The 19,700-nt window shown below is 36.8% G+C and overlaps 5 protein-coding genes across 5 annotated transcripts in view; 2 read left to right on the top strand and 3 right to left on the bottom strand.

Moving 5' to 3' along the window:
• LOC17885967 (1-acyl-sn-glycerol-3-phosphate acyltransferase 2) overlaps nucleotides 1-574 on the bottom strand; it is a 3,936-nt gene extending 3,362 nt beyond the window's left edge. Inside the window, exon 1 of the mRNA XM_006293282.2 lies at nucleotides 191-574. Coding sequence (XP_006293344.2) covers nucleotides 191-268 — 78 coding nt within the window. The 5' untranslated portion in view covers nucleotides 269-574. The remainder of the gene's footprint in view (nucleotides 1-190) is intronic.
• Nucleotides 575-6,442: 5,868 nt separating this feature from the next.
• On the top strand, nucleotides 6,443-11,017 carry LOC17885590. Its single transcript, XM_006290553.2, has 14 exons — nucleotides 6,443-6,577; nucleotides 7,084-7,475; nucleotides 7,552-7,645; nucleotides 7,838-8,024; nucleotides 8,115-8,370; nucleotides 8,490-8,705; nucleotides 8,795-8,881; nucleotides 8,988-9,122; nucleotides 9,209-9,322; nucleotides 9,439-9,686; nucleotides 9,779-9,859; nucleotides 9,965-10,196; nucleotides 10,297-10,395; nucleotides 10,501-11,017. Exons 2-14 carry the CDS (start codon nucleotides 7,125-7,127, stop codon nucleotides 10,789-10,791), a joined length of 2,391 nt encoding a protein of 796 aa, XP_006290615.1. The 5' UTR covers nucleotides 6,443-6,577; nucleotides 7,084-7,124; the 3' UTR covers nucleotides 10,792-11,017.
• A 166-nt stretch (nucleotides 11,018-11,183) lies between these two features.
• LOC17884935 (aldehyde oxidase GLOX) lies at nucleotides 11,184-12,827 on the bottom strand. The gene has a single exon (XM_006290248.1). The coding sequence runs from the start codon at nucleotides 12,825-12,827 to the stop codon at nucleotides 11,184-11,186; it is 1,644 nt and encodes a 547-aa protein (XP_006290310.1).
• A 1,160-nt stretch (nucleotides 12,828-13,987) lies between these two features.
• On the top strand, nucleotides 13,988-16,343 carry LOC17885255 (adenylosuccinate synthetase, chloroplastic). The gene is made up of 4 exons (XM_006290865.2): nucleotides 13,988-14,348; nucleotides 14,582-15,274; nucleotides 15,459-15,770; nucleotides 16,008-16,343. Exons 1-4 carry the CDS (start codon nucleotides 14,052-14,054, stop codon nucleotides 16,176-16,178), a joined length of 1,473 nt encoding a protein of 490 aa, XP_006290927.2. The 5' UTR covers nucleotides 13,988-14,051; the 3' UTR covers nucleotides 16,179-16,343.
• A 579-nt stretch (nucleotides 16,344-16,922) lies between these two features.
• LOC17886516 (dehydration-responsive element-binding protein 2F) lies at nucleotides 16,923-18,022 on the bottom strand. Its single transcript, XM_006291582.2, has one exon. The coding sequence runs from the start codon at nucleotides 17,936-17,938 to the stop codon at nucleotides 17,102-17,104; it is 837 nt and encodes a 278-aa protein (XP_006291644.1). The 5' UTR covers nucleotides 17,939-18,022; the 3' UTR covers nucleotides 16,923-17,101.
• Nucleotides 18,023-19,700: the final 1,678 nt, after the last annotated feature.

Genomic DNA, 19,700 nt, shown 5'->3' with positions numbered 1-19,700 from the left:
CGCATCTCGGCGGACGGAAACCCTAAAAGCAGTAAACCAATAATACCAAAGAGGTAAAAAGTAGCAAGGATCTACAATGTAGAAGAACAAAACCTGAATCTAAAACAAGTGAACGAACACAGGAACGAATCCAACAAACCTAATAAAATAAAAATAAAACAAAAAGTTGGAAATCAGAAAGAAACCAAACCTGAATGAGATTCACAACGAGACCAGATATGAAGAAGAGAAGGCCCAAAGGCACGATGACAGCTGCAGCAAGCACCATGGAAATGTCCTCTCCCAAATTAAAAAAAAAGGAGAAGAGCCAACAAAGAGCTAATGTGAGGAAGCGAGTATTAGAAAACCCAAAATTCGATTCCGAGATTTCCAGACACACCAATAGCGAAATCTCTTTTTACCCCAGATTTCAAGACAAGTTGCAGAAAAATTTCTTTTTTTTTTCTTTTTAAATAGATGAAAAAATAAATAAGCCAACCAGAAACAAATCGCAAAACTTTAACTTTGCGATTAAATGGGAGCGATTGGGAAATACGAAGGAGTGGGTAGCTTGAGATTTTTATTGATTGATTGATTTCCTTTATTATATACGGAGATGCGAGTGAGGAGATGATCACGAGGACACACATACAACTCCCGGACACGGCAGAAGCGTTTTATTTATTTTTCTATTCCATTTTAGTCCCTCGATTTGTCTTTCATACTCCAAAACATCCTCTATCTCTTCGAACCGATTGATTTGACCAACTTTGAAATCTAGTTGAAACCATGCACTACTGGAAATTTATCTCTACATTTTAACCAAACATGTTGACTTAGGATTATGTTATGTGTCTCCCTTCTTGCATGTGGTGAAAAGTGCTAAGCTGGACTTTCACATAACTATTAATTATAGGGTTTATATGTAAAGTTAAGAAGGAATTTTGTTTATATAATATGGAAATATTAAATTACGTTCTATTATAATTCAACACCTTCTTCGTTGTATGTGAATCCAAAAAACATGTTACAAAATCCTAAGACACTCGTTGACGACCACCCGAATGGTTTCGCCAATGAAATGCTCGTACTTACGGATCTTAGAACCTTAAAGAGAAGAGAAGTCAATATTCTTAGTCATCGAAGATAGAATGTCCGATTTGCTATCGTCGTTACTCGTTAACATCGAATCCTTGTTTCATGTGTGTTTATCATGCCCGGCCAAAGCCTAAATAAAGGTGAATGGCTGATATATACTAGTATCGTCGTGGATGTTAAGTTGCTCCCCATCTTTATGTTTTTAATCTTCTAGTTAACTTTTTCCACTTTTAATTTGCCCATTTCTTAGCTGATGCCTTTCATTTTTGCTTGCAAAGCATGACTTCTTTGTGATTCTGTACACATGGTTCTGATCGCGTATGTGCGGTGTAAAGTACTGCGAGAGAGTCTTTCTTGTGGTGGTTTTGTAGAAAGTAAATGATACTTAAACACACGTTTGATTCTTTAGTTAATTTCTAATATCCAAATTTGTTTTTAAGTAAATTTCAAACATTTTTTAAGAAAAATAGTTTCAAGGTACAAAAGTATTGTTAAAGTGGTTGATCTATCTAACCAAAATTTTCTTAAAAATATAAACAAAGGAATAAAAAAAACAAACTAAAGAAGAAGTTGTCATCATGTTATATTATTATTTAGCTGCATTTTGTTCACCGCTTTATTGACATTCTCCATTATATTTTTGCAGCAAAGGGGAAAAGTTAACAAAAGAAGAAAGAATGGTTGTTGAGTTTTAGTTACAACTTTTGCTATGTAAGTAAGATCCTTTGTATTAGCTAGCTCATCATGTAGCAGAGTCACATGCTGCTCTGATTTTACTTATTTCTAACAAATAATCGACTGCCAGACAAAATCTGTTAGAGGCATATAATACATGCTATGATTTTTTTTTTTTTTTTTTTTTTTTTTTTTTTGTCATTGTGGACAATATTATCAAATACTAACGTCAAGAAGAAGAATAGAATCAAGCCTAAAATATTATGGCCACATCATCGAAACATTTATGATATATCATCATCCGTCATTTCAGAACGTAATTCTAAAACTTGTTCGACCACAAACAATATCTCTACACTTTGTCATTTATCTAAAACACACACAAGTTGTGAACTAGTTTTTTTGGTCCGAATAGTTAAAAATGTTTGGTGCCATTGATTGAATAAAACAAATTAATATATCTCTATATTAGTAAAAGAGAAGTACAAACTATAATACGGGTCGGATCAAAATTAAAAAATTAACCCGATTTCAACAATTGGATACTTCAAAATTAGATATTAAAATGGGTTTGGATACATACATCGGATACTTTCCATATCTAATTTTAAGATTATATTATTTCCATAACTAATTTTATGATTTCCTAATATTTCTCTAACTAATTTAATATAATATATTAAAACAATTATCATTCTTCTTTAACATTTATTTGATATTATTTAAAATTTATGATATTATACTATGTAATAAAAAAAAATTAATAAAAATTTTACTTTTTCATATGTTGCAATTTGAATTTTTCAAAACGGACATATAATACTAAACTACACTCGGTTAAATATTTTGGACAACGATTTAAAAAATAAGTATAACCAATATTAAAATCATTGTTACATGAGCATATTTAAAAGTTTCAAAATATTATAATTAAAAGGTTCAAATATATAAAAAAATTAGAATTAAAAATATTTTTTTGGAGACATAAGTATTACAGATAAAATATATTATTTATCAAACTATGTAAATTTTAGATAGTTCACTGGTAGTTTGTTAAATCACAATTATAATGATAATGCGAGTTATGGATAACGTATTTTGTTACGGGTTGATCCTTCATAAAATATATCGTCAATATGTTATTTTTACGTATATTCCTACTTCTACTACAAATATGGTCAATTGAATAATTTGTCGATAAATATAATTTCGTGTTGTTAAATTTTCACTGTTTTTTAATTGTATCAAAACTCAATGTATTATTTTTTACTCCTTTTTTTGTTTATTATTTTATTTAAACTTATTACACAAATATATAATTCACCGTAATCGACTACATCGCAATAAAATTAAAATGTAACATATTCTATTCCGTTAAAGGTTATATATATGTAATTGTTTCATCCGCGCTGTAGCGCGGGTCCGAACCTAGTATAAAGTATAATCATGAACATGTTTGCATTAATTTACATTTTTTTCAACAAAAAAACAAAAAAATCATAGATAGCAACTGTTATAATCATAAACTTTTTCCCTTTAATCATCTTCCTAGGAAATCATGTGGTGTGAAAAAGGGTAATGAAATTTGTCCAAACCTCAATCAGAAATGTCATTTGATAGGGCATGCAACTTTGTAAAGACAACGATTTAGCTTTATCTAATGTTCGTTTTCAACTCAGTGTGAGATCTTAAATCTTGGTAATTTTACTATCTTCAAAGTAAGCTTGGGTACATAGGTTTTGAGATGGATTGGTGGAAGAAGAAGACAACAAGAGCAAAATAGAATTTTTGGTCCGAGAACTCATGAAAGGGGAGGTTAGGAGAGCTCATCGAATTGTTGCGATGGCAAATCAAATCCTCTTCAATTCTTCTCTGCTGATCAAAATCATCAAAGCCACCGAAATCTTTGTAATTGTACTCGAAGAAGCTCAAACGTTTGCAAGGATCGATACTCATGTTTTTAAGTAACTATATGGTTATGAGAGTTGGTATTCAGGAACGTTCGGTAGCCATGCATGGCACGACGATGCTCATCAAGTGAATCTCTGGTTTCTAAAAATACCTTTGCCGCGACATAGCTGTATCAACGATGATGAGTGGTCACAATCACTTTATGAAGCTGGTTGGATGTTTTCTTGAGACTGAATATCCAATCATGATTTATTATGGTGCAGAGAAACAATATTCTCTAATAGATCTTGAAGTTATAGTGTTATGGAAAGAGAGAATGAATATATGTATAGAAGAAGAAATTGCGACTGATTTAGCTTACCTTACACTCTCTTCCCGCCAAGACCCTTCGTACGTATATGCCAATATGAATCTTCTTGGGAATGTTTTATTTGATAAGATAGTAGGTTAAGAGATATCAGAGAAAATGGGTGAAGTGGTAGAAAATGTAGCGTTGACCTTTCATTGTACTCTCAGTAAGATGCATGGGGGTCTTATTAGAGGAGAAGTTCCAAAAATGGTGGAAGTTGCCAAATTAAGAACTAAAAAGTTTTCTTAGAACACTTTTTCTTCTCCTCTCAGGTGAAATGCAAAGCTACTCGAGTTCTTTATATAATTCCAGTAGGTGATCACTACTTTTTTGGTTAATTGCTATTTCTATATATTGTGATTTTAGTAATAAGCATGCAATTTATAGTTTTCATGTGAAAAGGTTATTGTTATTTGAAAAGTAACAGTAACTTCAGATCAATGAAGTCTTTACTTTTACAAATTTTCAACTCTTCAATATTATCTAGTTATCTTCAAATCAATTTTTTTTATTTGATTGATTGATATGGATTGGTGGAAGAAGAAGAAGAGTTTACGAGCCGTTGTTAAAAAGGAGAGAATGGTCTGAGGACGCGTGAGAGGAGAGATATTGCTAGAAGAGCTCATCAAATGTTGTGATGGCAAATCAAATCCCAACCGACAGTTTCAGCGAATCTAACCGTGTTTCTGAATTGTTCGATGAAACTCTATACGATTGGTATTAATTATTCAGGTAAAGAAAATAAACATCATCATCAAATGATACTCATCAAGAAGTGGAGGTACAAATTCAATGAACACAACAATCGTGGAAACTTTTGTCGCGACATAGCCATCTCATCGATGGTGAGTGGTCATAAAAACTTCATGAAACTGGTCGGATGTGGACTTGAATCTGAACATCCAGTTTTGGTTTATCGTGCTGGAACAAAACCTTCTAGTTTAGATATGAAAACGTTACCATGCCGTGGAGAAAGAGATTGAAGATAGCAGAGGAGACTGCAACTGCTTTAGCTTATCTTCATGATGCGTTCACAAGACCTTCTTGTTTATTTTGGAAAAAGAAAATTAACGTCTATAAAATGTCAAAGTGTATGCGCTTTCATTTTTCAAGTAATGCAAAATTTATTTACTTCGATCACTCATTATTGTGTTTATCATTCATGGGTGTAGCTAGATAGAACTCCATATTCAAGTCATCCAACCGAATCGAACAATCCAAAACATAAGGCGACACAAACATAATAAATTTTATGAAAGCAACTAAAAATTATGGAATTAAAACAAAGTGGAACTTGTAAGCTTTGTTTGTGAGTTGTAAATGTCAACCTTTACGACCGAGGAAGCCTTTTTTTTTGTGGAATGAATATAACTCCAAGGTTATTTCGTTGACTTTTCACTTAACCGTTAACATTATAAACTTACATAAATTTAGAGCATACAATATATAATGCATCGTCCTGTAACATCGAAGGATCATGCTCAGTGCAGTTTGTGCGTCGCCATTATTCCCAAAAACTAATACTTGTTCTTTACATTAAGTTATTTATTAGCACCCAAAATTCTCTCACGTTTTCACCTCATCCCATTAAGCTCTCTCTTTTTTCTTTGGTTTTCAGTGGAATCTTTCTGTTTCAATATAGATACCAATTATTGGTAACGATTTCCAGTGTGATTGTGACAACTTAACAAATTGTAATTAGTATTATTATTTTGTTTATAGTAAGAAAAAAAATCAGTATCAGTATTTTTATACTTGGCTGATTGAAAAGTTTAGCATAATTTGAATGTTTTTTTCAAATAACATTTTTCAGAAAAATTAGCATGAAAAAACATAAAATAATAGAATATTCAAAGGAAAAAGACTTTATGAAAATCTTGCCGGAGTCTTCCCTGAGATCCATAACCAATGATGCAGCGAAACGTCAGCATAACTCACGTGAGTCTAATTTTTCAATCATTTATCGGAAAAAAATACAAAGATGCTCGAGAAAGGGGACACATCGCCATCACCAGGGCTATATTGGTAATTTCAGCTGCTTGCCTGTAGAGTAGTGCGTCACCCCACCCATCACACGGTCTTTCTCAGACAAGGGAAACGAGATTATTCCATCAAAGGATACCGTTTTGCCCAACAGCCGCCAACTAAAAAGGTTCGGTCACATATATTAAAATCAAAGATTGGTTTTGTTTGAATATATAATTCAACAAAATTAATGTAAAACCAAAAAAGAAACCGGTTCGAATCGGTTAAGAAGATTATACCGGGAAAGCCGGTGAATTAAGGAAACGGTAATTAAATTAATCAAAGAAAAAGAAGAAGAACATGACGCGCACACGACGACTTCTTCCATAAACAATTGCTTTCCTTCCCGGCACTGTGGCCTGCCAGAAGAGATCCCCCGTGGCCGTCTCTCTCTCTCTCTCTCTCTCTAATTATTACAAATTCCAAAGAAGCGTTTTACTATTTAGTTATTTTCTAATTAATTTATTCAAATGATTTATCATATAAATCTTCCGATTGTTGAGTTTAGTTGTAAACCCATGATGTTTCCCGTCATAGCTGGTGAGTTTTGTCGCTCTCTCCATTCTTTTTTTTCTCTTTCCCGCAAAATTGTTCTGTCTCATTCTCATTATTCTGGTAATAAGTTTTATAGCTCTCTGTTTTGATTTTCATCTCGTAAATCCTCCGTTTTGGATCCACTTAATGTATTTCAAATTGTTACTTCTATCTGGGTTTGTTTTCTGTTCTGAGAGCCATTAAAGTGTTTGCATTTCGAGTTTGAAGTACTAGTGTTTGTCATGAAGAGAGAGAGAGATAAAAAAAAACTCCATTGTTTCCCGGTCAAAGCTTACTCCTTTTTTTTTCTTTATGTTCGTTCTAATAATTGCGCAATTTTATGGTTATTGCCCAACCTTGTGGTCTATCTTTCCTTTATTTCTGCTCAGTTTCGTTGACTATAAAATCCCATTATGTTAATTATCTTCTTGATTAATAGTTTTAGGCCATTTATTTATGTTTCGTGAGAATTTGGGTTTTGTACCAAACTAATTCTTGTGTTATGGATTCAGGCGGTCAAGTTTGAAAAAGCTAAGAACTTTTGGATTCCTCTATGAAGACCATGCTTTCTCACCAGAAATGGAACTTCTCATGGTCTCAGATTGCCATTGTTGCATCTGTCATTGTTCTCGTTTCTTTGGTTCATCTGTTTCTCGGTCCTGTGCTGCCTTCTTTTGATACTGTTAGTGTAAGGCAAGCTCAGAATCTTTCTGGACCAAGTAATGAATCAATCACTCAAGTGACTGAAGACTCAACAAGTGAATCAGTTCTTGCTGCCTTTGACCGCCGGTTTCCTGCTGACTCACACGGTGCAGTTGTTTATCGAAATGCCTCGTGGAAAGCTGAGATCGGACAATGGCTTTCTAGTTGTGATGCAGTTGCCAAAGAAGTTGACATCATTGAAGTAAGTATTGTTTTGGCTTCTTGAAACTATGTTGTTTGTTTGATCTTGTTATAATGGTTGTTTTTTTTTGTGGCAGCCAATTGGTGGGAGAAAATGTTTGAGTGATTGTAGTGGTCAAGGTGTTTGTAACCATGAATTTGGAATTTGCCGTTGCTTTCATGGATTTACTGGTTAGTGTTTAGGCTATCTAAATCTTCTTGAACCTAAGTTGATTACTTTTGTAGATGGTGAATTTGTAGGTGGTGAACTCAAGCACAATCCTGCACTAACTAACAGTAGAAATGAGCTAATTGATCATTAAATTAGCTATTACAGCTATTGAGATTGGTGTGAAATGAAATTACTTTGTTTGTTCTGTGTAGGCCAAGATTGTTCGCAAAAGCAGCGCTTAGAATGCAACTACGAGAAAACACCTGAGATGCCATATGGTCCCTGGGTTGTTTCGATCTGTTCTACACATTGTGATACCACAAGAGCAATGTGTTTTTGTGGAGAAGGCACAAAATATCCAAATCGTCCTGTGCCAGAGTCATGTGGATTTCAAAGCAAGTAAGTTTCACCGGATTCTTTTCTTCTACAGTCTTATTGTTTCTCAATTCAAGCTTAAAAGCTCTTTAACTTAAACACATGTATTTACAGTTCGCCGGCGAATCCTGATGAACCTAAAATGACAGATTGGTCAAAACCAGACTTAGATATTCTAACAACAAACAGTAGCAAACAAGGATGGTGCAATGTGGATCCAGAAGATGCATACGCTTTAAAGGTGCAAATCAAAGAGGAATGTGACTGCAAATATGATTGTCTTTGGGGACGATTCTGTGAAATTCCTGTACAATGCACTTGTGTTAATCAGTGCTCTGGACATGGCAAATGCCGAGGAGGTTTCTGCCAGGTAAGATACTGTGTTCACATCATCAAACTTGACATCATGTTACCGAGAGGTTGCATATTCTTATCTAAATTTTTCCTAACCTTGTGTGTCTTTTTTCTTGTTTTTTACCGCTGTTTTAGTGTGATAAAGGCTGGTTTGGAACAGATTGTAGTATTCCATCCACTCTCTCGACAGTTGGAGAGTGGCCACAATGGCTTCGACCAGCACATCTTGAAGTTCCAAGTGATAAAGAAGTCCCTGGAAATATTATTAATCTAAGTGCTGTGGTGAAGAAAAAGAGGCCTCTTATATACATCTATGATCTACCTCCAGACTTCAACAGTTTACTTCTTGAGGTCACACACTTTTTTTTCTTCCACAAAACGTTACATCACCTTTTATGATAAAGTTCTCAGTCTCATCTGGTTTGAATTTGATTTTTCAGGGCCGGCATTTTAAACTTGAGTGTGTTAATAGGATATATGATGAGAGGAATGCAACAGTATGGACAGATTATCTATATGGTTCCCAGGTTTCCTACTAAACTCAAGTCGAATAACATATAATGTAGCAAGTTTCTCCTGAATTTAAATTGAAATATAACTTTGCCCCTTCTTTGCCTCTTTTGATTTGTGAAGATGGCATTCTACGAGAACATTTTGGCCACCGGTCATCGTACACTGAATGGCGAAGAGGCGGATTTCTTCTTTGTTCCTGTTCTTGATTCGTGCATTATTACTCGTGCTGATGATGCACCTCACTTTAACATGAAGGTTGGGTTGGGAAACTCGCCTTTTTTATTCTCTGTTTGCAGAAGCTCTAGAGCTCATATATTCGTCTATGTTTTTATTACTTTCAGAATCATAGTCGATTAAGAAGTTCGTTTACCTTAGAGTTCTACAAAAGGGCTTATGAACACATCGTTGAGAAATATCCATACTGGAACCGCACATCTGGGAGAGACCACATCTGGGTATGATGATGATACATACAACTTTAAGTTTTTATCTGAAAGCTTGTTTATCTTGACTGCTTACTCGGATCTCTCCACACTAATGTGGCTAATATTTTTACGCCCGAAAAAGGCAGTTTTTCTCATGGGATGAAGGTGCTTGCTATGCTCCTAAAGAGATATGGAATAGCATGATGCTAGTTCATTGGGGTAACACGAACTCTAAGCATAACCATTCAACAACAGCTTATCGAGATGATAACTGGGATAGTATATCTGATGAGAGAAGAGGAGATCATCCTTGCTTTGACCCCCGCAAAGATCTCGTGATTCCAGCCTGGAAACTTCCTGACCCTTACTCAGTGCGTGCAAATTACTGGGCAAGGTATATTCTCTTATGGTTCTTGGACATTGTTTTAGTCATGCCGCTGGAACCTTAAAGCCTGAAAGTTGTCATCTCTTGTTCCTTATTATTAGGCCACGGGAGAAGCGGAAAACATTGTTTTACTTCAATGGGAATCTAGGACCTGCTTATGCTGAGGGAAGGCCTGAAGATTCGTAAGTCTTTGACTTTAAAAAATCATGTTGAAATCATTTTCAGCTGAGCTTTAAACAGCATTCCTAGTGGAGATGTATATAACGTTCCAATAACATCTAATGCAGGTATAGCATGGGAATCAGGCAGAAGCTAGCAGAAGAGTTTGGTTCGAGCCCTAACAGAGAAGGTAAGCTTGGGAAACAGCATACAGAAGATGTGATTGTAACTCCATTGCGTTCTGACAACTACCACAAAGACATATCCAACTCAATCTTTTGTGGTGCGTTCCCTGGAGATGGTTGGAGTGGACGCATGGAAGATAGTATCTTACAAGGATGCGTCCCAGTCATCATTCAGGTATTACCTTGAACGTAACCACATTGTATACATTCAGAAAACTTAACTGTCAGATCCGAGAATGACAATTTTTTGGTTCTTGTTGATGTCTATTTATTAGGATGGAATCTACTTGCCTTATGAGAACATGCTCAATTACGAAAGCTTTGCGGTTCGTGTCAGCGAAGATGACATTCCAAATCTCATAAACACTCTGCGAGTAATCACTCTTTCTCTCTCTCTCTCTCTCTCAGCAGTCTTGTTCTCAACTATTTAACTTCTTGCTCCTAATCTCAGACTCATTTTATTCTGAAAACTCCCACAGGGATTCAGTGAGACAGAGATACAATTCAGACTGGCCAATGTAAAGAAGCTCTGGCAAAGATTTTTGTTCCGAGACTCGATTTTGCTTGAAGCAGAGAGACAAAAAGCTAGTTATGGACATGAAGAAGACTGGGCTGTTCAATTCTCTAAACTGAAGCATGACGATATCTTTGCTACTTTCATACAAACTCTGCATTTCAAGCTACACAACGATCCATGGAGACGAGAGCAAGTCATAAACCGGACTAAAGAATACGGATTGCCTCAAGAATGTCTCCATAGAACCAGCTGAACAAAATCTCTAAAAAAAAAGTTAAACTTTGGAAGTAAATACCTCAGAAGCATATACATATATATACTTGGCTGAATCATTCAAGATTCATTGCCAAATCGATTCTTTTTGAAAAATGTATAATCTCAGGTTTTGAATTAGGTACACCATCAGTCATATTATTTTAAGCAAAACGTTGGTTGCTAAACTCAAACCATCTTCTATAAAATTACTTTTAAGTAAACAATTTTATTCAGCATAAGATGGACTCCAGCTGAGCCATGCTTGTGTACCTAAACTCTTCCTCCCTCTTATTTTTTCTCTCTAATATTCATATAATTCATGCTATAATCGACCTTAAATAAACTCAACATGTAACATACATTTCAAACTATTCATCGTCTATATAAGGTTCACTCAATTTGCACCCAAGCGGCTGAGCTGGGTATACCTGCATGCACCAAAAACATCATATAGTATCCCGGAGGAGCAATCTCAGCTGTTGACGGACCCAAGACATTGACTCTATAGGAATTTGTTAGCTGGTCACGCGTCACAGAGAGTAGGTTCAAGATCACCATCCTCTGATTCATGGCAAAGGAGTGCGTAGTGAAGGAAGGTGCAACTATCCTCACAGAGAGAAGATCAACGGTCAGAAACTGAGGTATGGAGAAATCAATGTTAAATAACCTCTTGTAACCCAATACTTTGTCGCTTGTTAATATCTTGGGACGTATTGGGTCAGATGTGAAAGATAGATATGGGGGAGAATAAGCCTCGAGGCTCAAATCCGTTGGATACTCGACGTTGGTAAAATTGTAATAAACGTGAGGGTTGCTTCCGCCAACTAAAACACGACCGTCCGGTAACAAAACAGCTGAGGAATGGTACATCCTAGGACGCGTTGGCGTGGACATAACGGAGAAGAGACGATCAAAGGGGTGGTATATCAGGGGTTGGATAACCGGGTCACGTGCCTTCTCCCACCCGGCCGTACCAGTTCCGGCTCCGTTTACAATGATGACGTCACCCGTTGGTAAGAGTAGCATGTCCCCCATGACGCGTGGCAAGGGCATGGTTTCCATTTCCCAACTTGGATTCTGATCGGACAGCTTGAGCCTCCCGCACGTGGAAGTGGCACGCGTGAATCCACGTGAGAAGCCACCTCTAGGAGAGCCTCCACAGACCATTATCTCAACTTGCACGTCAGTGCCGTTGGTTTCATCCAATGGGAATAGTATAGAAGAACCACTGCTTGGATAATTTCTTGGATCACCGCCTGGAATCTCCGGAAACTCTTTCACCACTCTGTTCCTTTTGTAATCGAACACAATGGATCTTGTGTTAGCGAAGACAAATAAGTTTCCATCGGGCAAGAGATGTATGAACGGATATAAGTTGTTCTCGTTACTTCCGTCTGAAGTTTCTCTGAGGAACTCAAATCTTGAGCTTCTTGACCTAGAGCTGTGTCGGGGGAAAAATTCAAAGTTGAACTGTCTCCTTCCTCCGACCACGATGATCCGTCCATCTGGTAAAATTTGGTTGGTGGCATACCATCTACGTTGGGATAAATACTGAGGAAACTCAATCCAATCACATGTTTCACTATAACCACAAGGGGTAAACGTTCGAGCAGCGCGCTCACCATCGTTGTATCCACCGGTTTGAACCAATGTTCCGTTGGGAAGAACCGCACCAGAAGAACACCATGTATCGGTTTGGACTTGCAAGGGGCGGAATGTGTTGGAGACAACATCGTAGAGAACCGAGTGTGCGCTGCAATCGAACTTGACGGCCGTGTCAGTAGGATCATATCGACAGACGCCTCCGGGTAGAGATACATTTGAGGTACCAAAATCAGTACGGTCGAACATTATGACCATGCCGTTGTGGAGAAGCTGCATGTGCATGGCGGATATACCGATGCTCGGAAGCAACATTTCCCATCGATCGAATTGCAATAGAAAAGGGCTAGCTTGACCTTCCGATAACATGGCTACGGAGAGGCATAAGATAGATATTGCGATGATATTGAATGTACTTTTTGAGTTGATCATAGTGCTTCCTTTGTTCTTGTTTTGATGGTGAATTTTAAGTTAGAGGTTGGTTGTTCTGTTTTCTTGATGATGAGTATGGTTGGAGTACGTCTAGTTATATATTAATTTTACATTAAATTATTACTATTATTTGGACGTTTAACTCTTTAAATCTATCGTGCCGGAATTTTAGATTATTTTATTTTATTTTTTAAACGTAGTAGAACTGCGTCAATCTAGCTCTTCAACCTCTTAATCAAAATAAGGATGTTTAAATTAAAAATAAGTAAATTAGATTATCATAATTTTATTGTCACTCTTTGAAAGTTTTCGTAATATTTGGAAATAAGTAAGGAGCACATCTAGTATTGCATGGAATCTGAAACAATGTAACACATGCATGGTTTCTATCAAACCGCAAAATGCAAAGAGAATGACAACAAATCTTAGAGAAATCTTAAGTTAGACAAATTACATAATTTTTGTCTTTTTCCATTATAAATAAAGAAAAGTGACCAAAATATCACCCACTTTATAACTCAGACAAACTAAAAAACTACACAATTTTTTCTCATTGATTCTTCATATTCTCTCTCAAATTTTCCAATCTGATCTCTTGTAATATTTAATATGTTTGATAACTTCTATTCCCAAAATCGAATCATCTTACCAAAAAATAAATACAAACAGCTTATACGTACGATTTGAATTTTTTTAAACCTAACATAAATCATTATACGTACTTATAAAATTACTATAAAGAAAACGTTGCAGAACATGTTATATATATCCATGGAGATGAGAGCAAGTCGTGAACCGGACAAGAACACGGATTGCCACGAGAATGTCCACATAACCGATCATTCATGCAACAATCTAAAGAAGAAAACAAGTTGCAACTTTGGAAGTAAATAGAAAACAAGTTTAACCAAATTAACTTCATTCCATATTTCGGTTCAATTGATGATGACTCGAACTATATAAATTGTATAAACTGTAAAATTAGGTTTTGGTTTACTGCTTTTGGGGTTTTCGGTTTAAGAAAAATATTTTGTTAAATCAGTTTTGTTGTGTCCGGTTCGGTTTATCGTTGATTTAGAACATATTTCATGTGAAGGGCGAAAAGGTCATTTTAGTTCATTTGAGCTCCGTTTGAAAAAAGGTCTTTGTTCAGGTCCCTTCGCCATACTCAAGTGCCGGCGTACCCTAAGACTTGTCACCTCCTCTCTCTCTCTCTCTTCAAAAATGTCTCTCTCTTCTCTTTCTCTCGACTCCAATCCAAGATTCGCCGTTGGTGGTCCTTATCACCGCCGTTATCCTCATCTTCACCACCCTCGAAGCTTCGTCTCGTGCTCTGCTAAACGTCCAGCTGCCTCGGCTTCACTGAGCGTTGCAGCTGATTCAGCCGCCACTGAGTCTCTTGGACGAATTGGATCACTGAGTCAAGTCTCGGGTGTGCTTGGTTGCCAGTGGGGCGATGAGGGTAAAGGCAAACTCGTTGACATCTTAGCCCAACACTTTGACATCGTTGCTCGTTGTCAGGTAAAGTTGACACTTTTTACCTTTTTGTCAGATTCTTCTGAACATTTTTTATTTGTGAACACTGAACATTTATATCATTATCTATGGTTGGGATTTAAGCTGTGCTTGCAATTGTAGATTCGCGAACATTGAATTGAATTTGTTGATTCAGTTAATAAGTTTCTGTTGCTGATTTGGTTGTTCCGGCAAAGTTTAAGTCGTTTTGTTTGAATTTTGTGATTTGGTTACCATAGGGTGGAGCTAATGCTGGACACACTATCTATAATGCGGAGGGAAAGAAGTTTGCTCTTCACCTTGTGCCTTCTGGTATACTGAACGAGGATACTACTTGTGTGATTGGAAACGGAGTTGTGGTGCATTTGCCAGGTCTCTTTAAAGAGATTGATGGTTTGGAATCCAATGATGTCTCCTGTAAAGGAAGGATTTTGGTCTCTGATCGCGCTCACTTGTTATTCGATTTCCATCAAGAGGTTGATGGGCTCAGGGAATCTGAGCTTGCAAAGTCGTTCATTGGCACAACGAAGAGGGGCATTGGTCCTGCCTACTCTAGTAAAGTGATAAGGAATGGTATTAGAGTAGGTGATCTCAGGCACATGGATACTTTCCCCCAAAAGCTTGACCTTTTACTATCTGACGCAGCGGCAAGATTTCAAGGGTTCAAATATACTCCAGACATGCTTAAGAAAGAAGTCGAAGCATACAAGAGATATGCTGAGAGATTGGAGCCCTACATAACTGACACTGTCCATTTCATGAATGATTCAATTTCCCAGAAGAAAAAGATTTTGGTCGAAGGTGGTCAAGCTACTATGTTGGACATTGACTTTGGTACATATCCATTTGTTACTTCCTCCAGCCCATCAGCCGGTGGGATCTGCACAGGTCTTGGTATTGCACCAAGAGTTGTTGGTGATCTGATTGGAGTGGTAAGCATGTTATTCACTCTTACACTTTTCTTTCTGCACTGGTTTTGAAATTGTGTAACCTTTGTTGTTAGGAGTTTATTAGCATTGATCTAGTCGCTTACATTTGGAATATTCTCTTTAATAACTGTTGTTCTGCAAGCAATAAAAGAGATGTGAAAGCATTGTGATGATCCTGTTTTGTCAGGTAAAAGCATACACTACTAGAGTTGGTTCAGGCCCATTCCCAACAGAAAATTTGGGCACAGGTGGTGATCTCCTTAGGTTGGCTGGACAGGAGTTTGGCACTACAACTGGTCGTCCTCGTCGGTGTGGCTGGCTTGACATTGTTGCGCTGAAATTTTCTTGTCAAATCAATGGATTTGCATCACTTAATCTCACTAAGCTTGATGTACTTTCGGATCTGAATGAAATTCAGCTTGGTGTGGGTTATAAAAAGAGTGATGGCACCCCAGTTGAATCATTCCCTGGTGATCTTCGTCTTCTGGAAGAACTGCAAGTAAGTACAGTTCTATGTTACATGTTGGACTGTCTCCATTTAAGGATAGTGAAACTTCAATTGATATTAAGTTTGATTAAAAAGCTTTATCTGAAGGAAAATCATTTGCTTCTTTATGTTCCTATAGTATCTGATAAAGTCCAGAAAGCAGAGCTTCATTCATCTTATAGGAAATGACACTTATATCTTATTGTTGGGATGACAATAACTCTGTTTATTTTGTGCAAATGTTTGTAGGTGGAGTATGAAGTCTTACCTGGATGGAAGTCTGACATTTCCTCGGTCAGAGATTACTCTGATCTTCCAAAGGCTGCACAGCAATATGTTGAGAGGATTGAAGAACTCGTGGGTGTGCCCATTCATTACATTGGTATTGGACCTGGTCGTGATGCCCTTATATATAAATGATTTATAGGGTTAGTTTTTTTTTGTCTCCTCCACAAACTCAAATATTGATCAAGTTTCAAGCTGCTGAGATTTATTACTCTCTTTCAAATGACTAATGTATCTGTTGCATTGTTTCTTATATTGGAATGAAGAGGAATTATGTGCTTATCTAGTGAGGTTGTTGTACTCGTGAAGTTTACGCTTTTGTGTTTGATCTTACTGTACTCCTTCCATTGATAAGAGATCCTTTTATGGCTTAACCCTGAGAAAGTCATGAAGGTTCATTATAGGTGCTGTTTAGGCCTGTTAAAGATCTATTTGATATTGTCTAGACGTGGTCTGTCATAAAGATATCTAGGAAATAAAAAGGACAGCTTCCATGGTTAGGTTGATGAGGATAGTTCCTACATCCCCGGCGTAGGATTTTTCTTCTGCAAATTTCTTCAGATTTTGATCAGTGCTAGCAGTTGATTTTTTTGTGATGAGTCTTAATGCATCATTTGATGCGTGTAGTCAGTGTGTTTTTTTTTTCTCGACAAAAAGTTTGCACTGTTCAACTCGAGAATCGTGGTTTACCCTTAAATCTTTTCATACCACCATAGTTGTTACTTGTTAGGATAGTAGATCTGATATCCAGGAAAGGGGATATGATAAGTAAGCTTTTGCATGGTTACTTTGACATATCATTCTATTAGTTTTTTTTTTTTTTTTTTTACTCCTGAGCTAAAAGAATTGAAAATAAACGACCAGGTTTCTTCAATATCCCAAAAAAACCGAACAACCCATTTCATACCAGAAGTACACTGACTCATTTTATTGCTGCATAATAATAGACTACACTCGGAGCATATCCCTTTCTACCTATGTATCTACTCCGAAACACTAGACTGATCACCCAAAACCATGTGTACTTCTGAATCTGATCTACAGTGAATTGCTTTTACTCAATCTAAGCTTCCGCAGTAGTCCCAGATGGAAGGAAAGGATACATCATCCTCAAAATCATAGCTTCCAAAATTGATGGAGTCAAACTGCATAGTTTCTGTTTCACTTCTTGGCATCTCGATCAGCGTATCCCAGCTGAAGTTCTGATCTCCGAAAGGACTTCCAGTTTCTTCTTGCTCGTTCCACGGCGGAGGGGAATGACACTCTGCTACCTCACTTGCTTCTGCATGACTTTCATCCTTCAAGATTCCTAGCTGCTGAAGAAACTCGGTCAGGTCGATCTCTGGTTTCTTCTGATCACCACCTTGGAACATATTGTTTGTTTCTCCCTTGCTGGTCTTTTCATCGAGAAGGCTAGTATTAGTTTTCGATTCGGTGGAGGAAGAACTAGAAGAATAGGATTGAGATGATAAAAGTCCAGTTTTCTTAAGTTCCTCTAGCCTTTGCTGGATAATGTGAACACTAGGCTGGGCATTCACATTTAGCATACCACAAGAAGGAAACATAGATATGAACTTCCTTGAAGGTACCCATTTAAACCTCTGAGAGTTACTCAGAGAAGGTCTTGTATTCCGCTGAAGATGAGGTAAGTTGAGGTATGCGTCGTGACCATAGAGTTTGAGGGCAGCTTCATCGTAAGCCATGGCTGCTTCTTCAGCTGTAGCAAAAGAACCAAGCCAAAGCCTTGCCCTCTTCTTGGGCTCTCTAATCTCAGCCACCCATTTTCCCCAAGTCCTTTGCCTGACTCCACGGTACTGACAAAGAGCGTTTTGTGGACCGCCTTTGCCTCGAGCAGGACCCTTCTTCCATTGTTTCATTGAGGATGATTTCTCCATTTGTGTTTAAGTGAAGTAGAAGCAGTAGATGAAGAAGATTTAGAGTGAAGAAGAAATCAAGAAGAGGATATGATAATGGAGCTTAGAAAGAGTATGTGAGTGCTTAAATATTGTCACGGTTCGGTTCACTTCCCAGAGAATTGCTTTTTTTCACCCGCGCATGTGACCGTTGCTTTCTCACATTCTGTTATTTTTCAAAGGAAAAGGAAAAAAAGAACAAAAAAAAAAAAGAAGAATTCCTTAACCATTTGATCTCAACTTCATCTAAGGCTAAAAGCCTAAAAAACTAATCCCTATTTGTAGATGTCCCCTACATTCCAAACAGTTTCCATTGCCGACCTTATAACACAATATTTTGACGATAGTAAGAAGTTAGACCAATTGTACTCACATGGTGTTCCCATTTAATAAACTTGACTATTAGAGAGATGGTTTGTGTTCAAATTTTTCTTTTTGGATTATTCATCGTTTATCATAGTTTAAACAAATGATCAATTTATATGTATATATAAAAGAATTAAAGTAAATGAGAGCACGACACTATTCGAAGTGTTGTTATTGGGTTCCTATAATTATTTTCTTGAGTGACTTTAAAGCTTTAAAGCTTTTAACGAATTTTCTTTTTTTTAGCTTTATCTTTTTGTTGTTTCCTTCTATCGTAGGAGGAGGATCGGGGAGAGATGAGAAAGAGAGGCAAGAGTCACGAGTCGTCGCAGCACACAAGAATCACATGTCCGATCGTGAGAGTGAAGTGACGTGTGTGTGTATGTGCCTGTGTGTTTTCATTCTCGAGATTTTCAGATTTAAGCGCCGCTCCCTTCATCATTATCCCATGCTTCGGTCGTCCTCTCTTACCTTCACATTTAACTCACCCCATTGTTCCCTTAAATCCATTTTCTTTTATACAATTCCAATCCAAAAATACTAATAATGAACCAATTATTATGTTCATGAAAAAAATTCTACTTTAAATTACATCTAAACACAGAATCAAAAGTTTTTTAAAATTAAATTATGTTCGAGCTTTATTTTAAACCGAAACTGAATCAAATCCGAATCTACAACGGAATTAACCAAATCCACCAAAATTGACACTGTTCATTAAAATTAAAAATTTATGACGTTAATGAAAAAACTGAATAGTCATTTATATTTGTTTTATCAACTTTTCTTAATCGGAGAAAGAAAAAAAAATGTAAGCCTAATGAAATTTCTCATTAGTGACAAATATTAATGACGAAATAATTAGCAAATCCTATGAAACTTGATCGTTTGTTTACCACTTACACTCTTACAGTATCTACTACATAGCAATCAGTAACTTCATCGGCACGTGAGAGCAACCCAAATGTGACAAACATAAAAGAAAGAAGATAAATGACTATACGACGGGTAAATGTGTTGTTTTCATGGGTCAGACTCATATATCAATGAACGAATGGGCTTAGCTCAGTCACAACCCCAAGGCCCATCATATTTTTTTCCTGTTCAAGTTTCAACCTTGCCGTCGGACCCCTAAATCTATCCTTCTCCGACAAAACAATCACGCACTCCGGCGACAACAAACGTTCTCCAAATCCGATGAAAAGAGCAAAAATACTGCAACCAATCCCAAGTAATCTCATTATCACGATATTCGCTAGATTCTGTACCCTGTCGAAGCTCTGTGCGCCTCTTCTTGAGATCTTACCTGATCAGATGAGGTGCAGAAAGCATCGAGGCTTTTTAGTATTTGGTCCCATTGACAAGCAATTCAAGGGAA

Source organism: Capsella rubella, unplaced genomic scaffold, assembly GCF_000375325.1.
Source record: "Capsella rubella cultivar Monte Gargano unplaced genomic scaffold, Caprub1_0 scaffold_5, whole genome shotgun sequence".
Classification (NCBI taxonomy): Eukaryota; Viridiplantae; Streptophyta; class Magnoliopsida; order Brassicales; family Brassicaceae; genus Capsella; species Capsella rubella.
The sequence above is the reverse complement of the archived record's forward strand: the minus strand, read 5'-3'. Positions and strand labels throughout refer to the sequence as shown.